At 40.7% G+C, this 22931-nt stretch overlaps 1 protein-coding gene across 8 annotated transcripts in view; it reads right to left on the bottom strand.

Moving 5' to 3' along the window:
* Positions 1 to 22931, bottom strand: part of LOC113009621 (discs large homolog 1-like protein) — a 114881-nt gene that overhangs the window by 20074 nt on the left and 71876 nt on the right. For all 8 annotated transcript variants that reach the window (XM_026148058.2, XM_026148048.2, XM_080292181.1 and 5 more), the window contains 8 exons: positions 22068 to 22192; positions 21045 to 21214; positions 20719 to 20855; positions 20332 to 20476; positions 18372 to 18504; positions 16416 to 16572; positions 15809 to 15911; positions 461 to 575 (listed from right to left, as the gene is read on the bottom strand). In XM_026148058.2, the coding sequence (XP_026003843.2) occupies positions 461 to 575; positions 15809 to 15911; positions 16416 to 16572; positions 18372 to 18504; positions 20332 to 20476; positions 20719 to 20855; positions 21045 to 21214; positions 22068 to 22192 (1085 nt within the window). The remainder of the gene's footprint in view (positions 1 to 460; positions 576 to 15808; positions 15912 to 16415; positions 16573 to 18371; positions 18505 to 20331; positions 20477 to 20718; positions 20856 to 21044; positions 21215 to 22067; positions 22193 to 22931) is intronic.

Here is a 22931-nt window from a genome sequence, read left to right as displayed (position 1 = left end):
AGCCTCATTTAGTGTTGCCATTAGAGCTGCTTTTCCTGTCTTTGCTTTCCATGTGATTGATCTTCCAAGAGCTCCAATGTGACTTATGTGGACCCAGCGACCCAGCGTTTTAATCAATATTTCAAAGACTGTGATTCTTGTGAAGAAAGGACATCAAAAAGTGGAGCTGGTTTCCGGCTGAAACCGCTTCTGGGCTCTAAAGACGGAACCCAGGAATCGGGCGGGCAAGGACAAGAATGACACGAGGACAGAAGGACGCTCACAGAGGTGGCAGGCTGGTGGATGTGTGAGTGTGACCCTGTGCCACACACATGTCTAATTGTGATTTCAGATGTGATAACCTCACACAGTAGACAGCTGAGATAAGGTCCTCGAATGATTGTGCCACATTGATGAACACTGGATAATCAGTCACCTCTGTCTGCCCTGTGTGTGTGTGCGCGCGTGTGTTGTGTTGTACCTGACGTAAAGTGTGCGCTTCTGTGTGGAGCGGAGAGACGTGGAGCTGGAGCTGACACTGCTGGTCATCATCTGTTCCCTCAGGTCATGGATCTTTGCCTCGAAACGACTGTACTCTACACACAAAGAGACACACAGTAACGTTGTTAGACCTATTGGGCTTGAGATAACAAACCTTACCTTTTTATTTAAACAAAATATGGTTTATGTTTTTCATCAAAGAAAAGAACAGAGCGAGAACAAACTGGAAAAACACATTTTTACAAATGGCGGCAGCAAGTAGTTGAGTTGTGACGACAACTACAGAAAGTAGGGTTTGTTTTTTTTCCCCTGCATTCAAGATCAGAAAGGATTCCCTCTGTGCTGAGTTACTCCACTCAGCTGCAAACACACTGCTCTCCCAGACAAGCACACGCACAGTCTGAGTTATCAACGGATTCTCTACAGCCATAATCTAACAGTCTGTTTGATGTGAATGTTAACTCCTGTTACATCAGACCCGATCCATGTTAATATCGTCATCAACACATACATTTACAGTCGTGCGTGCACAGTGTGCTTTAAACTCCACGTAGATGCAAAATGACTCAGACCTAAATAGATAAACGTGCCATACAGTGCAACTGAAAACAACTGAATCCTTTTAAAGGGCCACATATACAAAGAAATAAGTGCACTTGCAAACTTACAGTTGGATTCATGACACATGCGCAATACTGTTCTTACCACTTAGTGGATGTTAAGGAAGCAAAATAATTGAAATCAAATCGTGGAAAATGCATTTTTCACGCTTCTTTTTTAATCCAGACAACGCCACAGCCCCTGATTTTTCCACGTAAGGAAATATGCTTGCCTAGAGATGTTTTACAAGAGAGACTGAAGAAAGCGAAGCAACAGCATCTGAGGTGGAAGCCAGACCTTTCTGAAAAGATGCTGGGATGAAAAACTAAGATGCATGTTATATTCTATAAGAGAGACAGAGACTGAACTGGTAAAAAAGACTTCTAATAAACTTAATGTTAAAGAAGAAAGAAAGAAAAGAGTCTCTTGTCCAGGTAAAGGACAAAGACCACCGGATCTGTCAGGCCAAGATTAATAACTTGCCACGATTATATTCAGAATTGAGATAGGATGCTGCTATCTGAGTGTGAAAGTGATGACATACATCACTATCACACATTACACATACATAGCAGCGAGCGATCGAACGACCATCCGACTATTAGATCACCTGCTCTACCGCCTAAGCTTAGAGTACCAACGGAAACATTAAAAGAGAGAGAGATACGGCTCTCAATTTGGAGCAAAGTCAGCAAACTTTTTATGCAGTTTTTATCATTTTGTAACAGGCAAGCTCATGTGCCCCCAGTGACCACTGAAATTAAAGATAACACTCTGAAATAACTGTTAAAAGATGTGTCGGGAGAACTTCAGATGGCTGGCAAGTGGCGAGACATTGTTTTTAATTTGCCATATCATACTCAGCCTTTCCAAATGTTTCTAGGTAGCAGACTAACTAAATTGAAATTCTCAATCTTAATAATGCACACTAAACCCAGACTGGTTAATTGTTTCTCAAACTGGGAAAATAGCCCTAGGCCCGCATGAACCACTCTGGGATGTGGGCAGCACTTCACACTCATTCTGTCCTTTTTTTTCCTCGCATAAAAAGATCTAAACACATTCTTCAGCTTATCATTCATGTAAAGTTTGACCACAAAAAATGTTTAAAGTGAGTTTCTTTGGGAGATGAACTGGAATGATACCATAAGCTCATGTGACTCAGACCAGTGCTGACACAGAGAGCAGTGGGACATATTAGGGCTAGACGTAGGTGGAAAATGGGTGAGTCTGCACTGAGGAGCTCCATTATACATGCACAACGATTTCACATAGTGACGTTCCGGCCGCTCAGCAGTGGTGTGACACAGCATCACTGGTGCAGCGTTTTCATGGAGTTATTAACTTTTTATTTACTCCTTGGCTGAAATGTTACAGATCTGCAAGAGGCACACAATACTGGAGCCCAAAGTAAAATGACATTGACGTATTGGATGGGAAAACGGCTGAGTTGTTTGCACTCACATCCTCGCCATTCAGCACCACAGTTGCAAATGCAATTACACAGCATGCAGTTTTTCTTAGTAAACCTGTGCGGACCCGTAAATACATTGCTGAATTTCCAAACAGCATTTTTAGTTTAATTGCTAGGAACAATTGTATACTCATCTCCCTTGAATGGCATGAAGTAAATTGCGCGAGGCCGACCGATCGGCCAATCAATGCAAAGTGCACTGATTTGCTCAAACACTCAGCACAGCTGCCTCGTGCTTTAGTGTCCTTCTGCTAGATGCAGCAAAAACACTTTACCGTCTCACCCGATATTTCAGTGGCCATTAAAATGTCATTCAGCCTCTTTATTTATAAGCTAAAGTATTTTGCGGTATACACAAAGTGGAAACACAAGTATTTCAGCTGATGTGCAATGATGGCTTCGACAATATCTGGACACACTTCCTCTAGCAATAAAGTACATAGTTTTAACCTTTAGCAAGCTGCCGCAAACGGCAGTATTTTGATCCGGAGTGGCTGAACAAGCAGCAGAAATGTGTAATAAATCCTTCCTGACTGTCTTCTACTCTGCTTAGCACCACACAGCTTCCCAGAAAATATCTCAACTAATACACGGATGACAACGCCGCAGGCAATAAGCCTGAAAAAGCCCCTCTGAAGGATGTCCCTGTGAGTGAGTGTGCGTATGTGTGTATCTGAACCATTGCTGTGGACTACAGAATCTAATTAACCCTGAGTAATTCAATCATTCTCTAGGTACACACGGTCATGAACACACACACACACACACACACACACACACACACACACACACACACACACACACACACACACACACGCTGATCCGAAACCTGCAGTGTCTCCTGCTTCTTCTTTCCCAGATATGAGCTGATATCCCCACAAAGCTCTCATTAGACTGACACACTGACACGAACAACTAAACAGCGCTGAAAGAGCTGGAAGCCACGTGAAACGAGCAACATGATCTGCAATTAGCTTTTGATTTTTCTACAGATAAAAAAGCAAGAAAAAAGAAAATGGAGCCGTAATATATTGTTTCTGATTAGGATATTTCCCTCCGAGGATGACTGAATTGCAGCATTTGATGTCTCCATTGAATGACAGGTTTGAATAATCTAAAAAAGAAAATAGCAAACTGCCTCCATCTTTCCATAAAAAGATGAAACTCAAGAGCCTTTTGCTGAAATACATGTGTTAATTTATTCCTTTAATCTTACATATTTTTCATTGGCAACCCCAGTCTGGCTCTTTCAGATTTAGACCGAAATCAGCAGTAATCCCTCACGAATTGGTGGATTAACATATGTATTTTTCTCAGTTTCAGCTTGACGGACCAGACGAAAAACTTTCACATCCTCGGCAACTGACTGTAAACACAAAGTGAATCTATACAACACAGGATCAAGAGCAAGAGAGAGAGAAAAGTCAGGGAAGGAGGCAGGAAAAGAAGAACAGAAAGGAGAGAAAAGGCAAAGGGGGAGAAGAAGCAGAAAAGATGTAATGCAGCAGAATAAAAATCTGTTCGTAAAACAAAGAATGAAAGCAGTTTATGAATCAATATAAACAAACACAGAGCTACTGTAAAGCTACAGAGATACGCTTTTCCTCTTCTTTCTGATCTATGCAACAAAGACTGTGCTGCAGCTAAGATATCGGTTCTATTAACTCCTGATCTTGAATGCAAAGACAAAGCCTGTGCTGCCAAGGATGCAGCTCTGATCTTCTTTTGTTTTCAGACCCAAGCTAATGCTGATGCAGTTAAAGTGGGAGCTGAAATCCTGATCATTCTTTAAAGTCCAGTTTAGTGAAAGAGCAAAAGCAGCACAGCACAGAAAAAAACAGAAGTGCTGAAAGTGGGAGAAGTTATCGGCATCAAAACTTGCTAGCCATCTACACAGAAGCTAACATGTCACTGCTGTATCAGTGGCCACAAGATGGATAACACAGTGTTAGAGTCTCAGACATTTATCCATTAACGCCTCCCAACAATGTTACCCAGAAACAGCTGTTAGGTTGTTACCAGAGGCGAGATGTAAAGAAGTAAATCGCTTCTCCCACTCTTGCTGTACTCACAGGCTGCTGGCAGACACCGTCCGCGATGTGATACCGTCACAGGGGCTCTCAGATCAGTGTCTAAGCCAGGGAGAGCGAGGTTTGAAGCTTAGAGTCCTGAGACGTGAATGAGAGGAAAAGGATAGAGAGAAAGAGAGGGAGCCCGTTCCACGTTGGATGCAGCACAGGAGAGAGCAGGAGAGGAAAGATGCGAATGTGTGTCTACGTAGGTATGTAGCAACGTGTGGTGGAGTGGGGAAAAAATATGTGTGCGTAAAATCGGTCCAGTGCGGCTCAGCTGCCAGAGAAACAACAGATGCTAACTCTTTCTCTCTCTCTCTGTCTCTACTACACTCCACTCTTGCTCCATCTCCCGTTCGCTGGTGCGTTCATTTTGCTCCTCCCCCTCTTTGACAGCAGCTAGCACACCCACCCACACACACACACACACTGTTTCCTCAGGTCACTCATGCAGAAAGCTGAGTCAATGCCAGGCTCTCCTGCCCTACTTTGGCCCAGGGAATCAGTCTACAAGCCACACACACACACATGGTAAAGCTTGACCAAGCATTCTGAATATTGATTTTTGGGAAGCTTAACTAAGAGGTCAATTCATAGCTCTTAAATGGATTTTCTTTTCATTTTGTATAGCAGTCACATAAAAAATGAGACACTATCATTTGTCTTAATAAGTATACGCAATTAAACTCTTTCTGCGCTGCATGATTTGTCTGCGCCTCCATCTGTCTCACTTTCCCCACTTCCACAGTTGGGACGGTTCTTTCTTGCATGTGTTTGGCTTCTAAGAAATCTTAAAGATTATAACAATATTCCCATGTAAAAGTGAACAGGTTGTGCTACAATTTTCTGTAGACAAACAGAAATCATGTGGGTTTCATATCATCGGCATTTAACTGCCAACACAGATCACCGCAGTGTAGCATTAACAGATTAAGAACAAGACAGACACAGGTATATAATATACAGGGATAATGTGGAGCTGGATAAAAGGTAAGTAGAAGGTGAGGAAACTAGGAGGCAGAGGCAGTGGGGGGAAAGATGATGATGGCAGAGACTAATGGCTTGTGTTCCCTCCTCTCCTCTCCTCTCCTCTCCTCTCCTCTGCTCTCTCTAGAGGAGCATTGTTACTCCATTGAGCAGCTGGCAGAGGCCTTTCCCTGCATTGTGCAGCTTCAGTGCTATCCAACACAAAACCGCTAGAGATAGGCATTTCACATCATTAGGATTGTGTGCATTGCACCAATACATTCTCCTTTCAGATCACCCTTTCCTTTAACAGAGGAAAGAGACCGCCCTAATTGTGAATAACTGCCACGAGTGAACCCCTAAGAAAAAGGACAATATCTCTCAAAGGGTTGATCCTCATTCATTAAATGAATATACATACTTTTCCCTTCAGTTTTTATGTCCCACGGGAAGAAGCATGGATCATATATGCAGTTTTTTTCCACTGTTTATGTCATCATTGGATTTTTCTTGTACATTTAAATGTTTCCCGAGGGTTTCTTGTTTCCACTTGCAGCACTATGGAGAAATAATTTAATCAGCAGACCATTGCATACTTGCATCATGCAGACAATACACCTCCTTGTTGCCAGTTCAGCACTGCTCCACATACTGAAAGAAGAGAAGCTTATAGTAACAAAAACAATGAAGAGGACTGCTAGCTCGCAAACATTTATTTAAATAATGTACCATTAAATTATGCCCCCAAAAAAGAAGGAAACACATACTAAACACATAACGAGAAAACTGCACTGAACTGCTTCAATTTGACTCTTTTTCACTCATTTTTAAAATTCTTCAGAAACTGAATTTGTCCAAGGACGTAAATAATTTGCAGGTTCTTGCTGTGCTTGCATGGGTTTCTTCGGGTGCCCACAGTAACTTGGTGAGTCTAAATTGGCTGTGGGTTTGGATGTGAACGTTAGTAGTTGTCTGCCTCTCTTCGTTACCCTGTTATGCACCAACAACCTGCCCAGGATCTACTCCTCCGATAACCCCAGTGTCAGCTGGGAAAGGCTGCAACCTCCCACAACTCCAGTAGTGGACACAGACCTCTTCTTGGTTCATTAGCTGAATTTAAAAAAAAAAACCCACACACATACAAAATAAAACCCCAATCCAAATTCTTCACGTTATAAGCCTGCTTTATACGTCTACAATAAACCCTGGCTCCAAAAATAGCAGTGCTGCAAGAGGCTCATCTATAATTAAAACAATAGCTCAGCAATCTACATTGGTATTGATTAAGTGATCAGATTGCAGGAGAGGCATAGAAGAATAACGTAACTAAAGCAATTTAAGACAAAAATGTCTTGATGTACTGATTTAAGTTTAAATGTCAAAAGCTGGAAGTGAAAAAATGTGTCTCAAAGTGACGAAGAGACACACTCCAAATCCTAAATCAGTCGCCTTCCTGTTACAAGTGACAACTCAAATCCCCCAAATCACACATCGTGGGTTGAGAGTCAGACCATTACCACAGACTTCAGTAACACTGGGGAAGACAGGAGGAGGTGACAGGTGGAGAGGAAGGAAAGCGAAAAAAGGAAGAGGAAAGAAAGGAAGCAAAAGAGGAAAGAGGGGGCTAATATACAGAGTTAGAAAAAAAAAGTAACGTCCTTTACTTTGGGTGTTCAGCAGAAGAAAATCCAGCAGCACTGTATTTGAAAGCCCCCGTGATGGAGCTACTGTTAATCTTCTATGTAACAAGTTGTGCACGACACACACAAACGCACGCAAAGTGCAATAAACACACTAACAGAAGTGAGGATAATCCTCTGTACATCACCTCAGTATTACTGCTGACAGACACTAGCTGTGTGGGTCACGTGTGAGTGTTTATGTGTGTGACTGTGTGTCTCTGACAGTCGTGTGTAATCCCAGTGACTAACACTGCTGTCAACCTGCAGGCATTTGTATTCCCACATCAGGAAACTTAATGGCACAGAGAAGATCGAGCTTGAAGGTCAGCACAGCGACTCAACATTGTTTTAACCAAACATCGTGTTTTTTTCCAATCAACAGTTGTACTGGATACTTAAAAACAGAAATGAAGCCGTGAAACTTCAGCTCAAATTCCCAGTTTATTGTTTCGCTATGTATTAAAGCTTTGTTGTTTTGAGCATGAGCCAATGGTCTTTTCAGCTTATTACATATTACTGTTCGCTAATAACAGCCAACTTTGGAAAAGAAATGGTATGTAACTGAAAATTCATTGTGAAACCTTTGCACATTTTAATGCCTCGGTAATGGTTAATGATCAGTTGTTTCCAAGTGATTACACCTCATCTTTTCACATTTGGCGACTGATTGCAACTAGTTGTTGCTCAGAAGTTGAATGTGCCACAAGTTTGGATCTCAAAGTGGCTGCACAAGGTGCTTGGTGACAGGCAATCTGACTCCAAACAATCATGGTTCGAATCTTTTAGCACTAAGCAACTGACTCAAAAATGTTGTTGAGTTTAAAGATTACATTCAAGGAGTCACAGTGGAATTAGGTCTTGAAAATACAAAGGAAAATGTCACCGAGAGCTGAATATAGGTAACAGAAAGCCTTTTGTGGCTGGAGAGGAACATGAAAAAACAATACTGAACTTCAGGACAACTACAAATGACCATTATGTGAATGCAGTCCCGATCAAAAGTTTAAGACCACGTGAAAATGGCAAAAAGTTATATTTTGCACGGTTGGATCTTAATAAGGTTCCATGTCAAGCTTCAACATGCAGCAAGAAGAAACGGGAGTGAGAAAAAAACCTTATTTTGAGCATGCAATTTATTGAAAACAACGCTTGAACTGAAATAGGCTCTTTTACAGCTGATCGAAAGTTTAAGACCACACCTCCAAAAAAACAGTTAACCCCTAAAAAACGGAAATCAAAGTTCCAAACAGGAACTCAGTAATGATTAGCTCCACCGTTACTGTTCATCACTTCAAAAACTCGTTGCAGCATGCTTGATGCAAGTGTTTCCATGAGGTGAGTGGGAACATCTCTCTAAAAGCTTAAGACGGCCACATGAAGGACATCTACTGCCTGGAACTGTTGTCCATTTTTGTAAACTTCTCTTGCCATCCATTCGCAAAGGTTCTCAGTTGGATTTAGATCAGGGGAACACGCACAATGGTCCAAAAGAGTGATGTTATTTTCCTGGAAGAAGTCCCCTGTCCTGCAGGCATTGCATACATTAGCATTGTCCTGTTGAAAAACCCAGCTGTTACCACACAGACCAGGGCCCTCAGTCATGAGGGATGCTCTCTGCAACATCTGGACATAGCCAGCAGCCATTTGATGCCCCTGCACCTCCTGAAGCTCCATTGTTCCACTGAAGGAAAAAGTACCCCTGACCATTATGGCGCACCCTCCACTGTGGCATGTAGAAAACATCTCCAGCGGGATCTTCTTGTCATGCCAGTAAACATCAGGACCATCAAGGCTACATTTTCTCTCATCAGAGAATAAAACTTTCTTCCACCATTTAATGCCCCATGTTTGGTGCTCTCTTGCAAAGTCCAAACGGTCGGTTCTGTGGTGTTCAAGTAGACGAGGCCTTTGAAGACATTTTTGGTTTTTGAAGCCCTTCAGTCTCAGATGCCGTCTGATGGTTATGGGGCTGCAGTCAGGACCAGTAACGCCTTAATTTGGGTTGAGGATCGTCCAGTGTCTTAACAGACACCCAATTGGATCCTCTGGCTCAGTGTTGGTGAAGTTTTTTGTCTCTTACACTTGACGTTTTTCTTCCATAACCCTCAGGATCACTTAAGAAATTCCAAATGACTGTCTTACTGCGTCCCACCTCAGCAGCGATGGCGAGAACATCATAACAGTGTGACTACCTGACAGAAAATGACAATGAATCTACATTTTTGCACACATTTGGCCTTTTAAAGGCACGTGGTCTTAAATTCCGATCAGCTGTAAAACAGCCTGTTTCAGTTTAAGTATTGTTTTAAATAAATTACATGCTCAAAAAATGTTTTGTCCTACTCCCATTTATTCTTGTTGCATGTTGAAGCTCTACTTGGAACCTTGTTAAGATCCAATCATTCAAAATACGATTTTTTGCCATTTTTGATTGGGACTGTCCTACAAATGTCATGGTCCCGGGCCATGTGGGCCCGGTATTCTCAGTTTTTGTATGTTTTGTATTTCATCCCCTAGTCATGCCTTGGTTCCTAGGTTCTTCTGTTAAGATGTTCCTTATTTGGTTACCTCCTGTGTGCCCCTGTGTAACTGTGAGCCCTCGTGTTTTATTCCATGTCTTCCTCAGCCCGTTATGTCTGTGTTTTCCCCGTGCTCTCTCTCCTCCTGTTTGAACCTCTGTACTTCCTGTTTGACTCTGCCTGTCTCCCGTCAGTGTTATGTTCACCCCGCCCTGTCTCGTTATGGTTATCTGTGTCAGCTGTGTTCCCCGTGTGTTCCCACTTTCCTCGTTAACCCTCTGTGTATTTCTGTCTGCGTCTCCCTCTGTTCGGCGTCGCGTTCTCCCTCATGCTGTGTGTGATTCCCCCTGTGTTTCCTGGTGAACTTTATGTTAGTTTTTCCCAGTTTAGTTTTCCTATTATCTTTTGTCAGCAATAAAGCTGCATTTTGAGTTTATCCCTTGAGTCCGTGAGTTTTTGCGATTGGGTCCTCATCCTGCCTGCCACACAGCGATCCATGACAACAAATGCAAAATTGTAAAGGAAATAATAGATTTATACATAGTTGTTAAACATTGTTGTTAAACTTTGTTGTAAAACATTGTTAAGTTTGATGAAATTTCTATATTCAAAAATATAAAACAAATGTAAAAATGTTTACAACTGATAAATTATAGGCTTTGTGTACTCATCGACAGGAACATTGGATACAAAGTCATTAGGATGACTTCACTTTAGTAAAGGGGTGATAAATGGTTGCATGGAGATTGCAGAAGTGAAAATAATTCCTCTGTAGCCTGATAGCTGCTACTTATATCACCTGTCCACAGTCAAGTTGCCATATGGGTAATGTAGGCTTTCAGATCATTACAAAGTGATCTTATATATAAATTAAAAATAATAGGAACAAACAATCTCATAGATAGGAGAGTGTACAATTCATCCCACTGTGTAACTGTGAGTACGCAGTGAGTGTGTGCAACATAATCTTGTTTCTCTTTTTCTCAAAAGATGATAGAAGATTTTTACAATGACTTACAACATTTTGAGAACAGAATCAATTTTCTCCACTCATACCTTGTTACCGGTGCCATTAATTACAAACACTGAGTGCATAATAACACACACAACTGTAAATCTTATGCTCCTATTATCTCCTGCAAATGCCACACAAAGCACGTCAAGTTTACTCTGAAATGAGATCTTACAAAATCATTATTGCAGTCACCATCGTTATGAAGTTACTGCAGACATCGGCTGGTTCTACAGTCTCACCTGGCAGTGAGTGTACATATGAAATGACTTCAAACACCCTAAAACAACATGACAGATGCCAACAATATTAATGCAGCAGGAAGACTTCAGACAAACACGCTCCATCTGCTGTACTTCAAATAAACACAGATCCATATCTGGTGCATCAGCTTGAACCAAATCTCTCTCTCTCTCTCTCCCTCTCACACACACACACACACACACACACACACACACACACACACACACACACACACACACACACACACACACACACACACAGAACAGTTCAGTTTGGGGTATCGCTGTGCTGCGTTTGGCTACAGTGCCCAACATATTTAATATAAATAACAGAAGGAGACCTGCACACAGACACTCTCTTCCTCTCCTGGTGGAGGTCGTTATGAGTTCTTCTCCCATTGGCAGGAAGAGTGTTTGTGAAACAGACGAAGCACTGCTGGCCATCGCCACAGGAATGGGACTAACACGGACCTCAGATGGACACACACACACACACTGCTGACCAAAGCCCAGCATGGACAGAAGGTTTGATATAAAATTTCAGTCGAGAGTCACTAATGAGGTGTATAGGAGAGTCACGACACAGAGACACAATGGTGTTCTTCTACTGATTGTTTTAGATTAAGATACAGAGCAGCATGTAAGCCTGGTTAACTGATGATAATGTTATCTAATGAGAGACCAAATGCCAAGGCAGAGCTGGTCGAATATAAGCCAACATACTTTTGAACCATACTGATCACTGGTTAGTTGTGTATCAGCAGGGTATTAGCAAACATGTCAAAGATGACTGGAAATTAGCCTGATCGGTTTATAGTTACAGTTGCTCCAGTTTTCTCACCGTTATTTTAGCCTCTTCCTCTCTTAGATTTAGATCCCTCAGTACCTTCAGCACCTTCAGTACCTTCGTGTTCTGGCTACCTCCTTTTTATGGATCTTAGTTACTCTTTTAATCACAATTTACAGTTAGTTAAAGTAAAATGAAATGTCCTTCTAGGAAATCAAAGAAAGACTCACTGCAATGTTTGTAGATTTTTAAACCACAAAACCAAATGTTGAATGTTTGAAAGCTAACACTTGGGTAAAGTTAGTTGTTGTAGAAGTAGTGGGAACACACTAATCATATACTACAGATCAATAGGAGGTAAATGGAAGCAGGCAGACTACTCCTTTAAAACCTTATGAGCTCTTTGGGCACTATCCATGGTGCTGATCCCACTTAATACCCCATACAAGACGTGAACAACCAAGAGGATATGCTCCGATGTTCCCACTAGTTAGTTCCAGTGAGAAATAAATGAAGTGTCAGAAACAAACACAGCATTATCAGCACCACTACACATTCACTTCCACTAGTATATTAATGCCAGAGCATTGAAAACATACTACCTTTGAGTTTATTTTTAGATATCTTCAATAAACACTATGTGATATCCACATAATAACTTCACAGACTGACTGCTTGCTAGAAGTTGTGTTAATAAAGTGGTTAAACTTCAAACCAGAACTAAAGTTTGTAGGACCTGATTTGGATTTTACAACAGCTGGCCATCTTCCCAGTCATCAGTGGCAAACGGCATGGTTATCTGATCAGATTATGTGATTTATATGAGTTACTGCAAAGAGCTTATATTGAAAATCTAAGAGGCATTTTGATTTGACAGGAAAATCTGTCACTGACTAATAAGACTACCTCCAAGAACAGGTTGTTTGTTAAGGAATCAACAAAGCAATCTTCTTCTTTTTTGCCCGCCATGCCACAGCTTTAACTAATCTACAGTGTGTGAGCTATGAGACGGATCTGCATTTTTCAACTTTGGTTACAAACAAGCTTGTGCCGTCTGAGCCTTTCTTTGTCCGGTAACAAGTCTGTGCACCTTAAACGAAACTTCATTTAGGACCTTCAATTAACCTCTTGAAATTAGAATTCATAATCCATTTATCATGCTTGTACGACCTTTGAGAATTCATAATCCATACATCACAGTTTTCAGAATGATGTATGGATTATATCCTTGCACGGCCTTCATAAGCTTCCAAGATATTTGCATACTGCAGCTGCTGCAGAACTTCATTACCTTCCGACAGTGCCTTCCCAGTCTTAATGTGTGGTTGCCCTGTTAGACTATGTTTAGACTAATATCAGCTTGGCCAGCAAACTGTTTGATGGAATATCTGGGCTATAAAGTCATTTAAATCCTAATTACTATGCAACATTTCAAGGTGATATTCTGGCTCTAACTCATATTTTCAAATTTTGCCCAAATCTCTATTGTGCTTGCTGACATTTGTCTGTTGTCTTGTTAATGGATTCTGTCCCTTTTCATATCACATAAAAAAAGACATACACTGTACTCCCAACAGTTTATATGTTGAATAATGACTACATTTGCCCACTCAGAAGTGTGACCTCCCTCTCATGTGCTCCCTGAACTCTAGCACAATGCCTGGTACTGACCTGATGATATCAAATCTTAATACTACTGAATCAACTTATATATTTTGCAATCACTTTTTCCTTTGCAGGCTTCTATAGAGTTGTTGCATATACAGTGTTGTGAATAGATATTTGCCCTCTTCCCTATTTTTTAGTTTTTTGCAAATTTGTCACACTTACATGTTTTAGATCATCAAACATAATGCTAACTTAATACTATACAAAGATAACCAACGTAATTAAAAAAAATTTTATTAAGGGGGAAAATGCTATCAAAACCTGCCTGCTCCTCTGAGAAAAAGTAATTGGCCCTTCTTGTTAAATCATGAATTAATTGTGATTAACCACTCTTTTTTTTTGGAAAGCTGAAAAACATGTTGATGATTTTCTTCTGTTCTCAAACCGCTCTTCTCTTAGAAGCTCTGGGTGGAGTCTGGGTGGAGTCCCCCCCCCCATTGTTTTTCTTACCATGCTACCTCTTCTAACCTGTCTTCCCAATGTGATGTTTGTGCAATGTATGTATGGTTGGAAGGGGGCCAATTTCACTGCAGGTAACATGTACGTGTATCATTGCAGCGACATATAAAGGCTTAATCATCATCAAAAAAAGTCTGGACTAAAACCAGATTGAGATGCTTTAGTATGACCTTAAACATGCTTGAAAAAACCCTCCAATGTCACTGAGTTAAAACAAATCTGCAATGAGTGTGAGGCAAAATTCCTCACAAGTGCACATTGATACGAAAGACTCGCTGCCAGTGATCACAAATGCTTGATTGCATTACTTTCTACCAAGGGTGGCACAAACACAGGTTTAGGGGAGAATTATCTTTTCACACAGGGCCAGGTAGGAAGGATTTCTGTTTGACTCTATCAAATATATTAAATCATTTATCAATAGGCTACAACTTGTTCATGTGGAAAACATACATACTCACAGCAGACTCTGTAAAGGTCTTCTAATCCGGTGTGTAATACACTGCTCATGCCCTTAATAACACATTTATGAACAAGCTCTCTGACTGATGCCAAAATCAAACGCGCACACCCTCCCCAGCAGACAGATTACTGATTCTCCTGATATTGTTTCGGCTCTGTGAAATAGTGTCTGCTATCCTCAGGTCTCCCGGTACGGCAGCATCCCATTAGCCTATCAGCATTTATAACCTGGTTTCCAAGGTTACGGCCCTCTAAGTCACTTCCAGTAAAAAAAATATTCAGGATGATGCTTTTTTGGAAAACTCAGCCAGAGTCTGTATTAATTGTAACTTTATGAGGACAAATGTGTGTTAGACACAGGCATAATGGATATTCTGAGTGCTTCTCCCTTTAGGATGAACCATCAAAACTGTCGTAAGCGTTCAGATTTGAATAAGAAGTAAGGTTAGATTTAAATGTAGGATTTGTTTAGAGTAAAGGGCAGGGCTGGGCATCTTATTATATGTTTTAGTGTTATAATATATATCCACCAATTATTTTTCTTCAGATTGCAGATACTTGGTGAGGGTGTCACAATGTAGTGTCCTGAGCAAAGCATTATAAAATATAAAGAATGGCTGTAGACTTCGAAGGTAAAAAATAATTTCATAGAAGTCTATGGGAAAATGATTCTCGGCACCTCTGCTCTGTGACTTTCCTGATGAGTGTACGGGCTCAGTCCCTAATTTCAAAATTGTGGTCATTATTACTGACTTATGTGAAATGCCCAATATCTCAAACTAATATAAAGAGGAGAAATCATTTTGATGCCTAACCAGAACCGACTCTATGAGAACACACAGCACAGCTACTTACACAGACATTAAATGATACATGTGCTATTAGGATTAAAGGATAAAGAAGGGAATATATCAGCGAGGGCCTTCACAAGTGTAGATGCTCCACAGTTAGTGAATTTCCAGTACAGTCTTTTGAATATTTGCATAATATGGAAATCGCTTATTGATATTATGCAAATATTCAAAAGACTGTACTACTTTTTTTATTGTTTATTAGGAAGAATACAAAGCACGCTGTTACATGCTGAGAAGACGTCACTTTCCATCTACAAAGGCAGTGAAGGTTGGTTTCTCTGTCTTCTTTATACATTCTGCCCACACATACTGAATTCAGATTTTTGGGTTTTCCCACAGAGTGGTAGAATTGTAGCTATAGAGGGCAGCAACATGCTGATTCTGTGATCACCGCAAACATTCAGCCTTTACCAAAACCAAGATGAAGAACTACCTCGTCTCACACAATCAAGATTGGAAAAAATGACGTACCACCTTCTGCTTCAAGCCAGAACATTTGTATTTTTCAAATATTTTATCTCCAGCACTCACCGTCTGGTCTGAACTGGGCTACTATGGTGACGGTCTGTCCTGCATTTTTCAGAGCTGCGGCTGCCTGCTCGTGTGTTGCACTGGACAGGTCCACTCCATTCACCTACGAATACAGACACACACAATTAGCAGCTAAATTTGCACTGACACGAGCAAATTGGAAACACTCACAAGTGCAGGTTTTGTTTTGATAGAACTCGCATACGATAATTCAAAATCACAGTAATTCTACAGGGACTGTCAGTGTCCCGACAGTCTGAGGATTAAATCTAGCGTGAATGTTGTGTGAAGAAAATTAAACCTATATTTCATTTTAACGGGACACACACCACATCGCGAGAATGCACTCAGTCATCGGAGGGCGCCGGTTGACTGGTAATGCACGAAAAACAAAGAAAAGTTATGTGAAGCTTAACTCCATCTTCAGATTAACAAATCACTGCAAATAAGCATCTGGAACTAATTCCAATGGCTCTACGTTTTAAGGTACAACATCCTTACAAAGCAAATCTGTTGTGAAACATTAATATAAACAGAATTAGGAGTTATTCACCAACGCTGTGTCGTACTTCTCAGGGATCTGTATGTGTGGTGTCTTAGTTCATACCGACAGGATGCGGTCTCCCTTTCGAAGTTCCCCACAGAGATCAGCTGGACCTCCAGCAAGAATGAAGGAAATGAAGATCCCTTCTCCATCTTCCCCTCCAACAATGTTAAATCCGAGACCTGTAGATCCCCTCTGCAGCACCACCCGTCTGGGTTCCCTGACAGAAACACAAATCGAACAAAGACATCACATCACGGCAACTTATATTGGTATTCTCCTTGTTTAGGACACCAGTTCATCAGTTTTGTAATGTATGAATACATTTGATGAGTCGGTGACTACACACATTTTGAAATAATGTTGTACTTCATTATATGATGTTCTCTGAATGTGGAAAAATTTGTGGTGATAAATGCTTAGTCTCTGCAGGAGGAAACAGTGCTTAACCCGAAGATTACTTTCTGTTTTCACCAGCAGATGTCAGCATCGCACTTTGTGGCACAGCGTGAACAATGAGAGCCGGTCTAGCCTCTACGTCTCGTAAAAAGGACGAAAGAAAAGAATCCAAGTCAACACAAGCGAGTGATGAAGCAGCTGGATGAATGGATGAAAAGCAAATAAAGTCGACCACTGGTAAAAGTTTTTACGCACACCGTCAGCATGTGTAAAAACAAGATAACAAGAGCTTGGTTCATGCCTCTTCTAAAAACAGAACAGTTCTTTTGTGTGTATTCGGAATCAGACACATTCACAAATGTGGGCTGTTGACTAATTTTGTATTGCAACAGCAAATCCTGGCCTCCTTTCAGATACAACATTTGGAAAAAAAGTCAGCACGGGCAGATACTCCGAGCATGTATGAAAATTACTGCTGAGATAGAAATGAACCAGCGTGTCCCTCCATCTGATCCTTAACCTGAATTCATCTGTTGTGCAGAAGTTTTGCTCACTCAGTGGACATTTTTTAAAACCCATGATCTGCTATTTGTGTGACTAATCAGAGAGCGAGAGAGGAAAAATAGCTGGAGAAAAGAGAAGGACACACGTCAAAATGACCATTCTGCAGTCTGTCTGAGGCTTATCAGATTTATTATAATCAAAGCGCACTGATTGGCCCAAAAGGTCTATGACGAAATAGGTCATATTCTGGTAACCACGGTGATGCCAGTCGAGTGACGAGGGTTGTGATAAGCAGTAATCCCTCCATTAAAATGGATTAAGACAGTAGAGCAGCACTCAGGGTGTATCTGTGTGTGTGGTGTGTCTGTACACGTATGTAACCTGAGTTTACTTGACAGACAAAATTTGCAGGGCCATCTGCCTTTCACTGCCACACACACACACACACACACACACACACACACACACACACACACACACACACAGAGCAAACACGGATGCAGAGGCAGAGCAGGGAAGAACTGAGGTCATCCTTCGCTGCTCTCACTAAAGATCTCAGAGCACAAAGGAAAGAAGCTTGAAAATACAAGATTTTGATTGTGGATTTTGTCATTTTATAAAATGCAAAACTAAACCATTAACAAACTATTTCTTCAAATTTTGTCAAATTATTTTCGTTTTTTTTTTCTTGGTTGACATCTGTGAATAAATGTGACTCTGACAAAGACTGTTTATAACCATCATATGATGTTAATATGCAAATGTTGGAAAGTTGTTTAATCTAACATAACTTCAAGTAAACCAACATGTACAGCAGAAATCGACAGCCAAATATTGCCATGTCCATACCATGCTTAACAGTACTGATAATCTACTGTTGATTAATTTGTGATTAACTTCTGAACAGCTTTTTTCAGACAGCGCATGAACTGAACTAACCAAAGATTATTTTCAACTTTCAATCATCCAAAGCTGCTTCAGTGGAGCTCCAAATTATCACAATAGGTCTGTTTTAATAGGCAGTTAAAACTTTAGAAACTTTATCTTGAATTATTATCTCATTTGACAGAAATTTCATTTCTTTCTGTGCGCTACAAAGATAAACTGAGATCTCACCGGGTGATATCATCGTCTCCTGCAATGGACCTGGGCAGCGGTGAGTATCTGGGGGTGGTCAGTGGGGCAGGGCTTACAGATTGGCTGCCACTCATGTAGGGGCTGATGTGGTTATCCTGGTGTGGGGAATATGCTGTGGGAACAAATACAGACATTTCTTTGTCTTATTTTAGTGTTACACATAAGACATGAATTCAAATGTGATTTCAGTAAGCTGCATTTAAGTAATCGAACAACCAACATAGAAGATAGATAGATAGATAGATAGATAGATAGATAGATAGATAGATAGATAGATAGATAGATAGATAGATAGATAGATAGATAGATAGATAGATAGATAGATAGATAGATAGATAGATAGATAGATAGATAGATAGATAGATAGATAGATAGATAACAAGAACAGTATATACAGGTCACTTAGAAATGTACTTTTAAAAACATTTTTTCTATGTACACAGTTTTTAAATGATGTACTTTGAAAAAAGTACTGCAGAGCCAAGAAACGTCCTGAGAAATGACAGACAGCGTGATATATAGAATCTGTTAATATGGTAGATTCACAGCAGTGATAAATGACATGCTCTCTGTTAATATGCTCTGTTGGAGAAATGACAAGTGGCAGGAATCCAGAGAACCAAATTTACCCAGTCTGTTAATCGGACTGTTGTATAACAAAAAACACTGTCTGGGAGATGTGATCATTATAGAATATATTCTTAATGTTACCACATAGATGTGAAAGATCATTAAAACTGCTTTCATAAGAAACTGCTTTTATAAAACTAGTAAATCAAACTAGGTAATGTGCATTTCCAATCCAGTTAATCTATCATCCCAAACTGACTAAAGTGACGTCACATATTTAACAGAAAACTTCATGGATGTCAAATAATCGCTATCCTGAAACAGCTTTCTATAGTAGTCTTAATATTTACTTATTACTTATTATTATTTAATAAATAACTTACATATAAAAATATATGCAACTGTGATCTCACACTTCTGGCTTGCTTTTTTTAAATGCACCGTTTCTTTAACATACAGATAGCTCTTATAACTAGGTACCGAGCTTGCATCAGCTTGACAGCTGATTTTCATTTAATATTAATATTCAACATATGATATAAAAGTTGCAAGCTAATCCTCATAACTTTGTTCTCATTGTTTCCCGTATGACCAGTTGACATGTATAAAGCTCTGTGCTGATCTAAGTCGAGTGATAACGATTGCTCCATTCTCCCCTCGGAGAGCTTTATTAGCTGATGTAATTTACTTTTTAAAGAGTCTACGTCTGTATCGTGTTGTTTTTCACCTGCTGATTGCGTTTTCTGAATATTTCTTGTTCTCAGGTGTCTTATAAAATATGATATGAACCTCAATGGGACTGCGTGATTAAAGAAAGACTATATCTGATTATATCTTAGCTGAGTATATCTGATGGCATGTAAAGGGAGGACATGCAGATGTTAATAATGGTTTTTGTAGGTACCTTTTTATTTTACGCGAAAGCTAATTTAACTCCATGTACCCGTTTACAGTTTACTTCACCTTTGCTTGACTTTTCTTTGTTTCCTTGATTGGTTGCTGGTCGAGTTTCATGATTCATGACAAGCTCTGAGTAAGAGTCACTGTTCAGGGCTTCAGTAAAAAGCAGCTCTCTATGTGTGGGAAGCAAACAAATTTCAGCTTTGTTCCTTGCTGTTTTCTTTCTTTTTCTTTTCTTTTCTTTTTTTTTGTTCAGCACCATCTGGCTCTAAAACGCCTCACCATCTTGGTGGCAACGATGTGTACAACAGTCAGCGGCACGCTGTCTGACTGCAAGTTGTTTTTGAACTTCTCAAGAATAGCGAGAGTCTACGCAGACGGATGAAACTGGGTTTCACAAATACATGTTGTGCAATTAAAATATAAAAAAGTCAACGTTCAGAACGTAGAGCTCTTTTTGTGTACTCACAGTTAGTGACATCGGGCGGAGGGAAGTTGTCATTGATAAAAAGGGAGGTGTGTTTGGCCACACGCAGGTACACGACATCAGGAGTCGACTTTAGGGCGGCCACTGCCTCCTCGTGAGTTACCTCCTCCAAACAGGAACTATTTACCTGAACATAAATGACATAAACGGTATTATTTTCTACAGACATGCGCCACACATGATAAATATCCATCCATCCATCCATCCATTCAGGTTCATGGGGATGGTACCCCTTTTAGGGTAACTTCTTTTTTAACAGTAATATGAAGTGCAACCTTCATATGCACTTTAGTGTGTATAATTAGATTTTTAAATCAAATTTGCACAAAAGAGAACAGAGTAAAAAAAAAAGAGGAAGTGTTTTCTTACAGCAACAAGCTTGTCGCCGATTTGTAGACGTCCATCTTTGTGTGCTGCTCCTCCCTCAATGATTTTGGTCACATAGATGCTGTTGTCGCCAGGGACATGTTGGTTTCCAACTCCACCAGCTATACTAAATCCTAAACCTGGAAGAATAAGTCACTACGTCACACGCTTGAATATTTTCTTAACATCTGATACTTTTTTTTGTAAGTCATAACACTGTTTTTTTATGAAGTGTTCTGCTATAGTACCACAACAACAATAACTGCAATATATCTGTGCTGGACTAATTGTAGACTTGGCAGTCTGTTGCTATGCTAGCACAGTCTCACCTTTGGGGCCTTTGACTAGTTTGATATCCAGGATTCTCTCGGTGAGGCTCCTCCTGCGTCGTATACACAGTCTGACCAGACCACCTGCCTCCTTTAGAGCCTCCACGGCGCCGCTGTGGGTCACTTCTCTGACGTCCGTCTCATTCACCCGGACTATACGGTCATTCACCCTGCATGGCAACAATACATGAAGTAAAGAAGTGAACTGCCTTGGATGGGGGAGATGAACTGGGAGGAAAAACAAATGTTATGCTCCTCAGTCTAAGACCAAAGTGGGAACGGAGCTGCTGACAGTGAGTGGTCGCTTTCTTTTTGAGAATTAAAGCTAAACTAGACATACGTCCTGAAATGGGGAGATTGGAGTGGGTGAGTGAACACAGTCAAATACCAGAAACTGAAAATAGACAGTTCTTGGTTCAATCAGACATCTCTTGTTCATTTTCAAAGATTGTCTAGAGCCACTGGCTTTACCAAGGTAGTTACCTTGGTATGGGTAAAGAGAAAAACTGCGAGGGATTCACATCCCTTTATTCTGTAGTATAATAACAAGCCGAAGCTCTCATGGTGAAGTCTGTTGTAAAGCTAGACAGCCAATTTACTGTGATTGGAGATGCTCTCCACACAGCAGCCTCTCACAATGTTAGCTGAGTTTGCTGGCAGCTGCTGAAAGCATTGCTGTCTAAGTTCAATAACTCCGGAACAATAATGTTACCTGCTCGATCAATGCCACACCAATAATTAGGTAAATCTGCTGCCACAGGTGTGACGCTACACACATGAACAGTATTGCTTCAGTTTGAATGTGAAAAAGGAGGATTATTAGAGGACTAGAAATCCATTCTGCATGCCCAATTTCTGCAAACACTTGTGATAAATGTTCAGACTAAGATGGTTCAATTTCTAACTTTGAGGGCAGCAGCTGAGCTCGGGCATGTAGCACCCAAGAAGCGCTGCACCTGCTCATAATGTAATCAAATAATTCTTGCTCACGTCTAATGAAAGCAACAGTGTCTGTGTTTGCACCTGAGTCGTCCATTCTGGGCTGCAGCTCCTCCAGGTATAATCTTGGTGATGAAGATCGAGGGGTCATCTCCAATGTGGGGGTTATCGGTCCCTCCAGCGATACTGAAGCCGAGGCCTGAGTTACCCTACGCATATACACAGATACACAGAGTGTTTTAAAGGTTAAAAAAGCACTTATACAGGTTTTAAAAGATTACTGTGCACCGTGATATTAACTGATTAATGTTAGTCTGGGCAGGCCATAAAGTCGAGCTCAGCTGCTTTTCAGATCAAGTGATCTTAAAGTCAACAGACATCAGCTGACGGCTTAGCCCTTCCCTACATCCAACTGGTAAAGCTCATACAGAATTTGAGTTGATTCAGTGAGCCCACAGTTTCTTGGTTCATGTCAGATTTGTAGACATTATGCCTGCTCTGCTCTGTTCAGCTTCATGTAATCCAACACAGAAGACAGAAAACCAACTGGTCCAGTTGCTGTGGCCAAGGTTTTATAGCAGACTAAGGATGGACCACAATGTACGTGCCGCGGTCCTGTGTCGTGACCCAGTGTTCTGTGTTATTATTAATCTTTGATTTCATCATGGTTTCTCATTACTAGTCTTTTTGGTTTATGGTTCTGTATTTCTAGCTCTAGTTCTTCTTTGTTTTTTGATCTCCAGTTTTTCTGTGCCCTTCATATTTAGTGTAGGTTTAGTTCTGTCTTTGTGTTTATTTTCTTGTTCCCCAGTCAGTCGTGTCTCATGTCGCAGTTTGTTACTCCTGTCCCTGTGCTCCGTGTTCCCTCTGTTCAGTGGCAAGTCCGTGCCTCTGTGCCTGTCGTGTGTTTCCTGTTTTATCTTGATAGTCCCTGTCCCTGTGTGGTTT

Source organism: Astatotilapia calliptera, chromosome 17, assembly GCF_964374335.1.
Source record: "Astatotilapia calliptera chromosome 17, fAstCal68.1, whole genome shotgun sequence".
Taxonomy (NCBI): domain Eukaryota; kingdom Metazoa; phylum Chordata; class Actinopteri; order Cichliformes; family Cichlidae; genus Astatotilapia; species Astatotilapia calliptera.
This window is presented reverse-complemented; position numbering and strand designations above follow the sequence as displayed.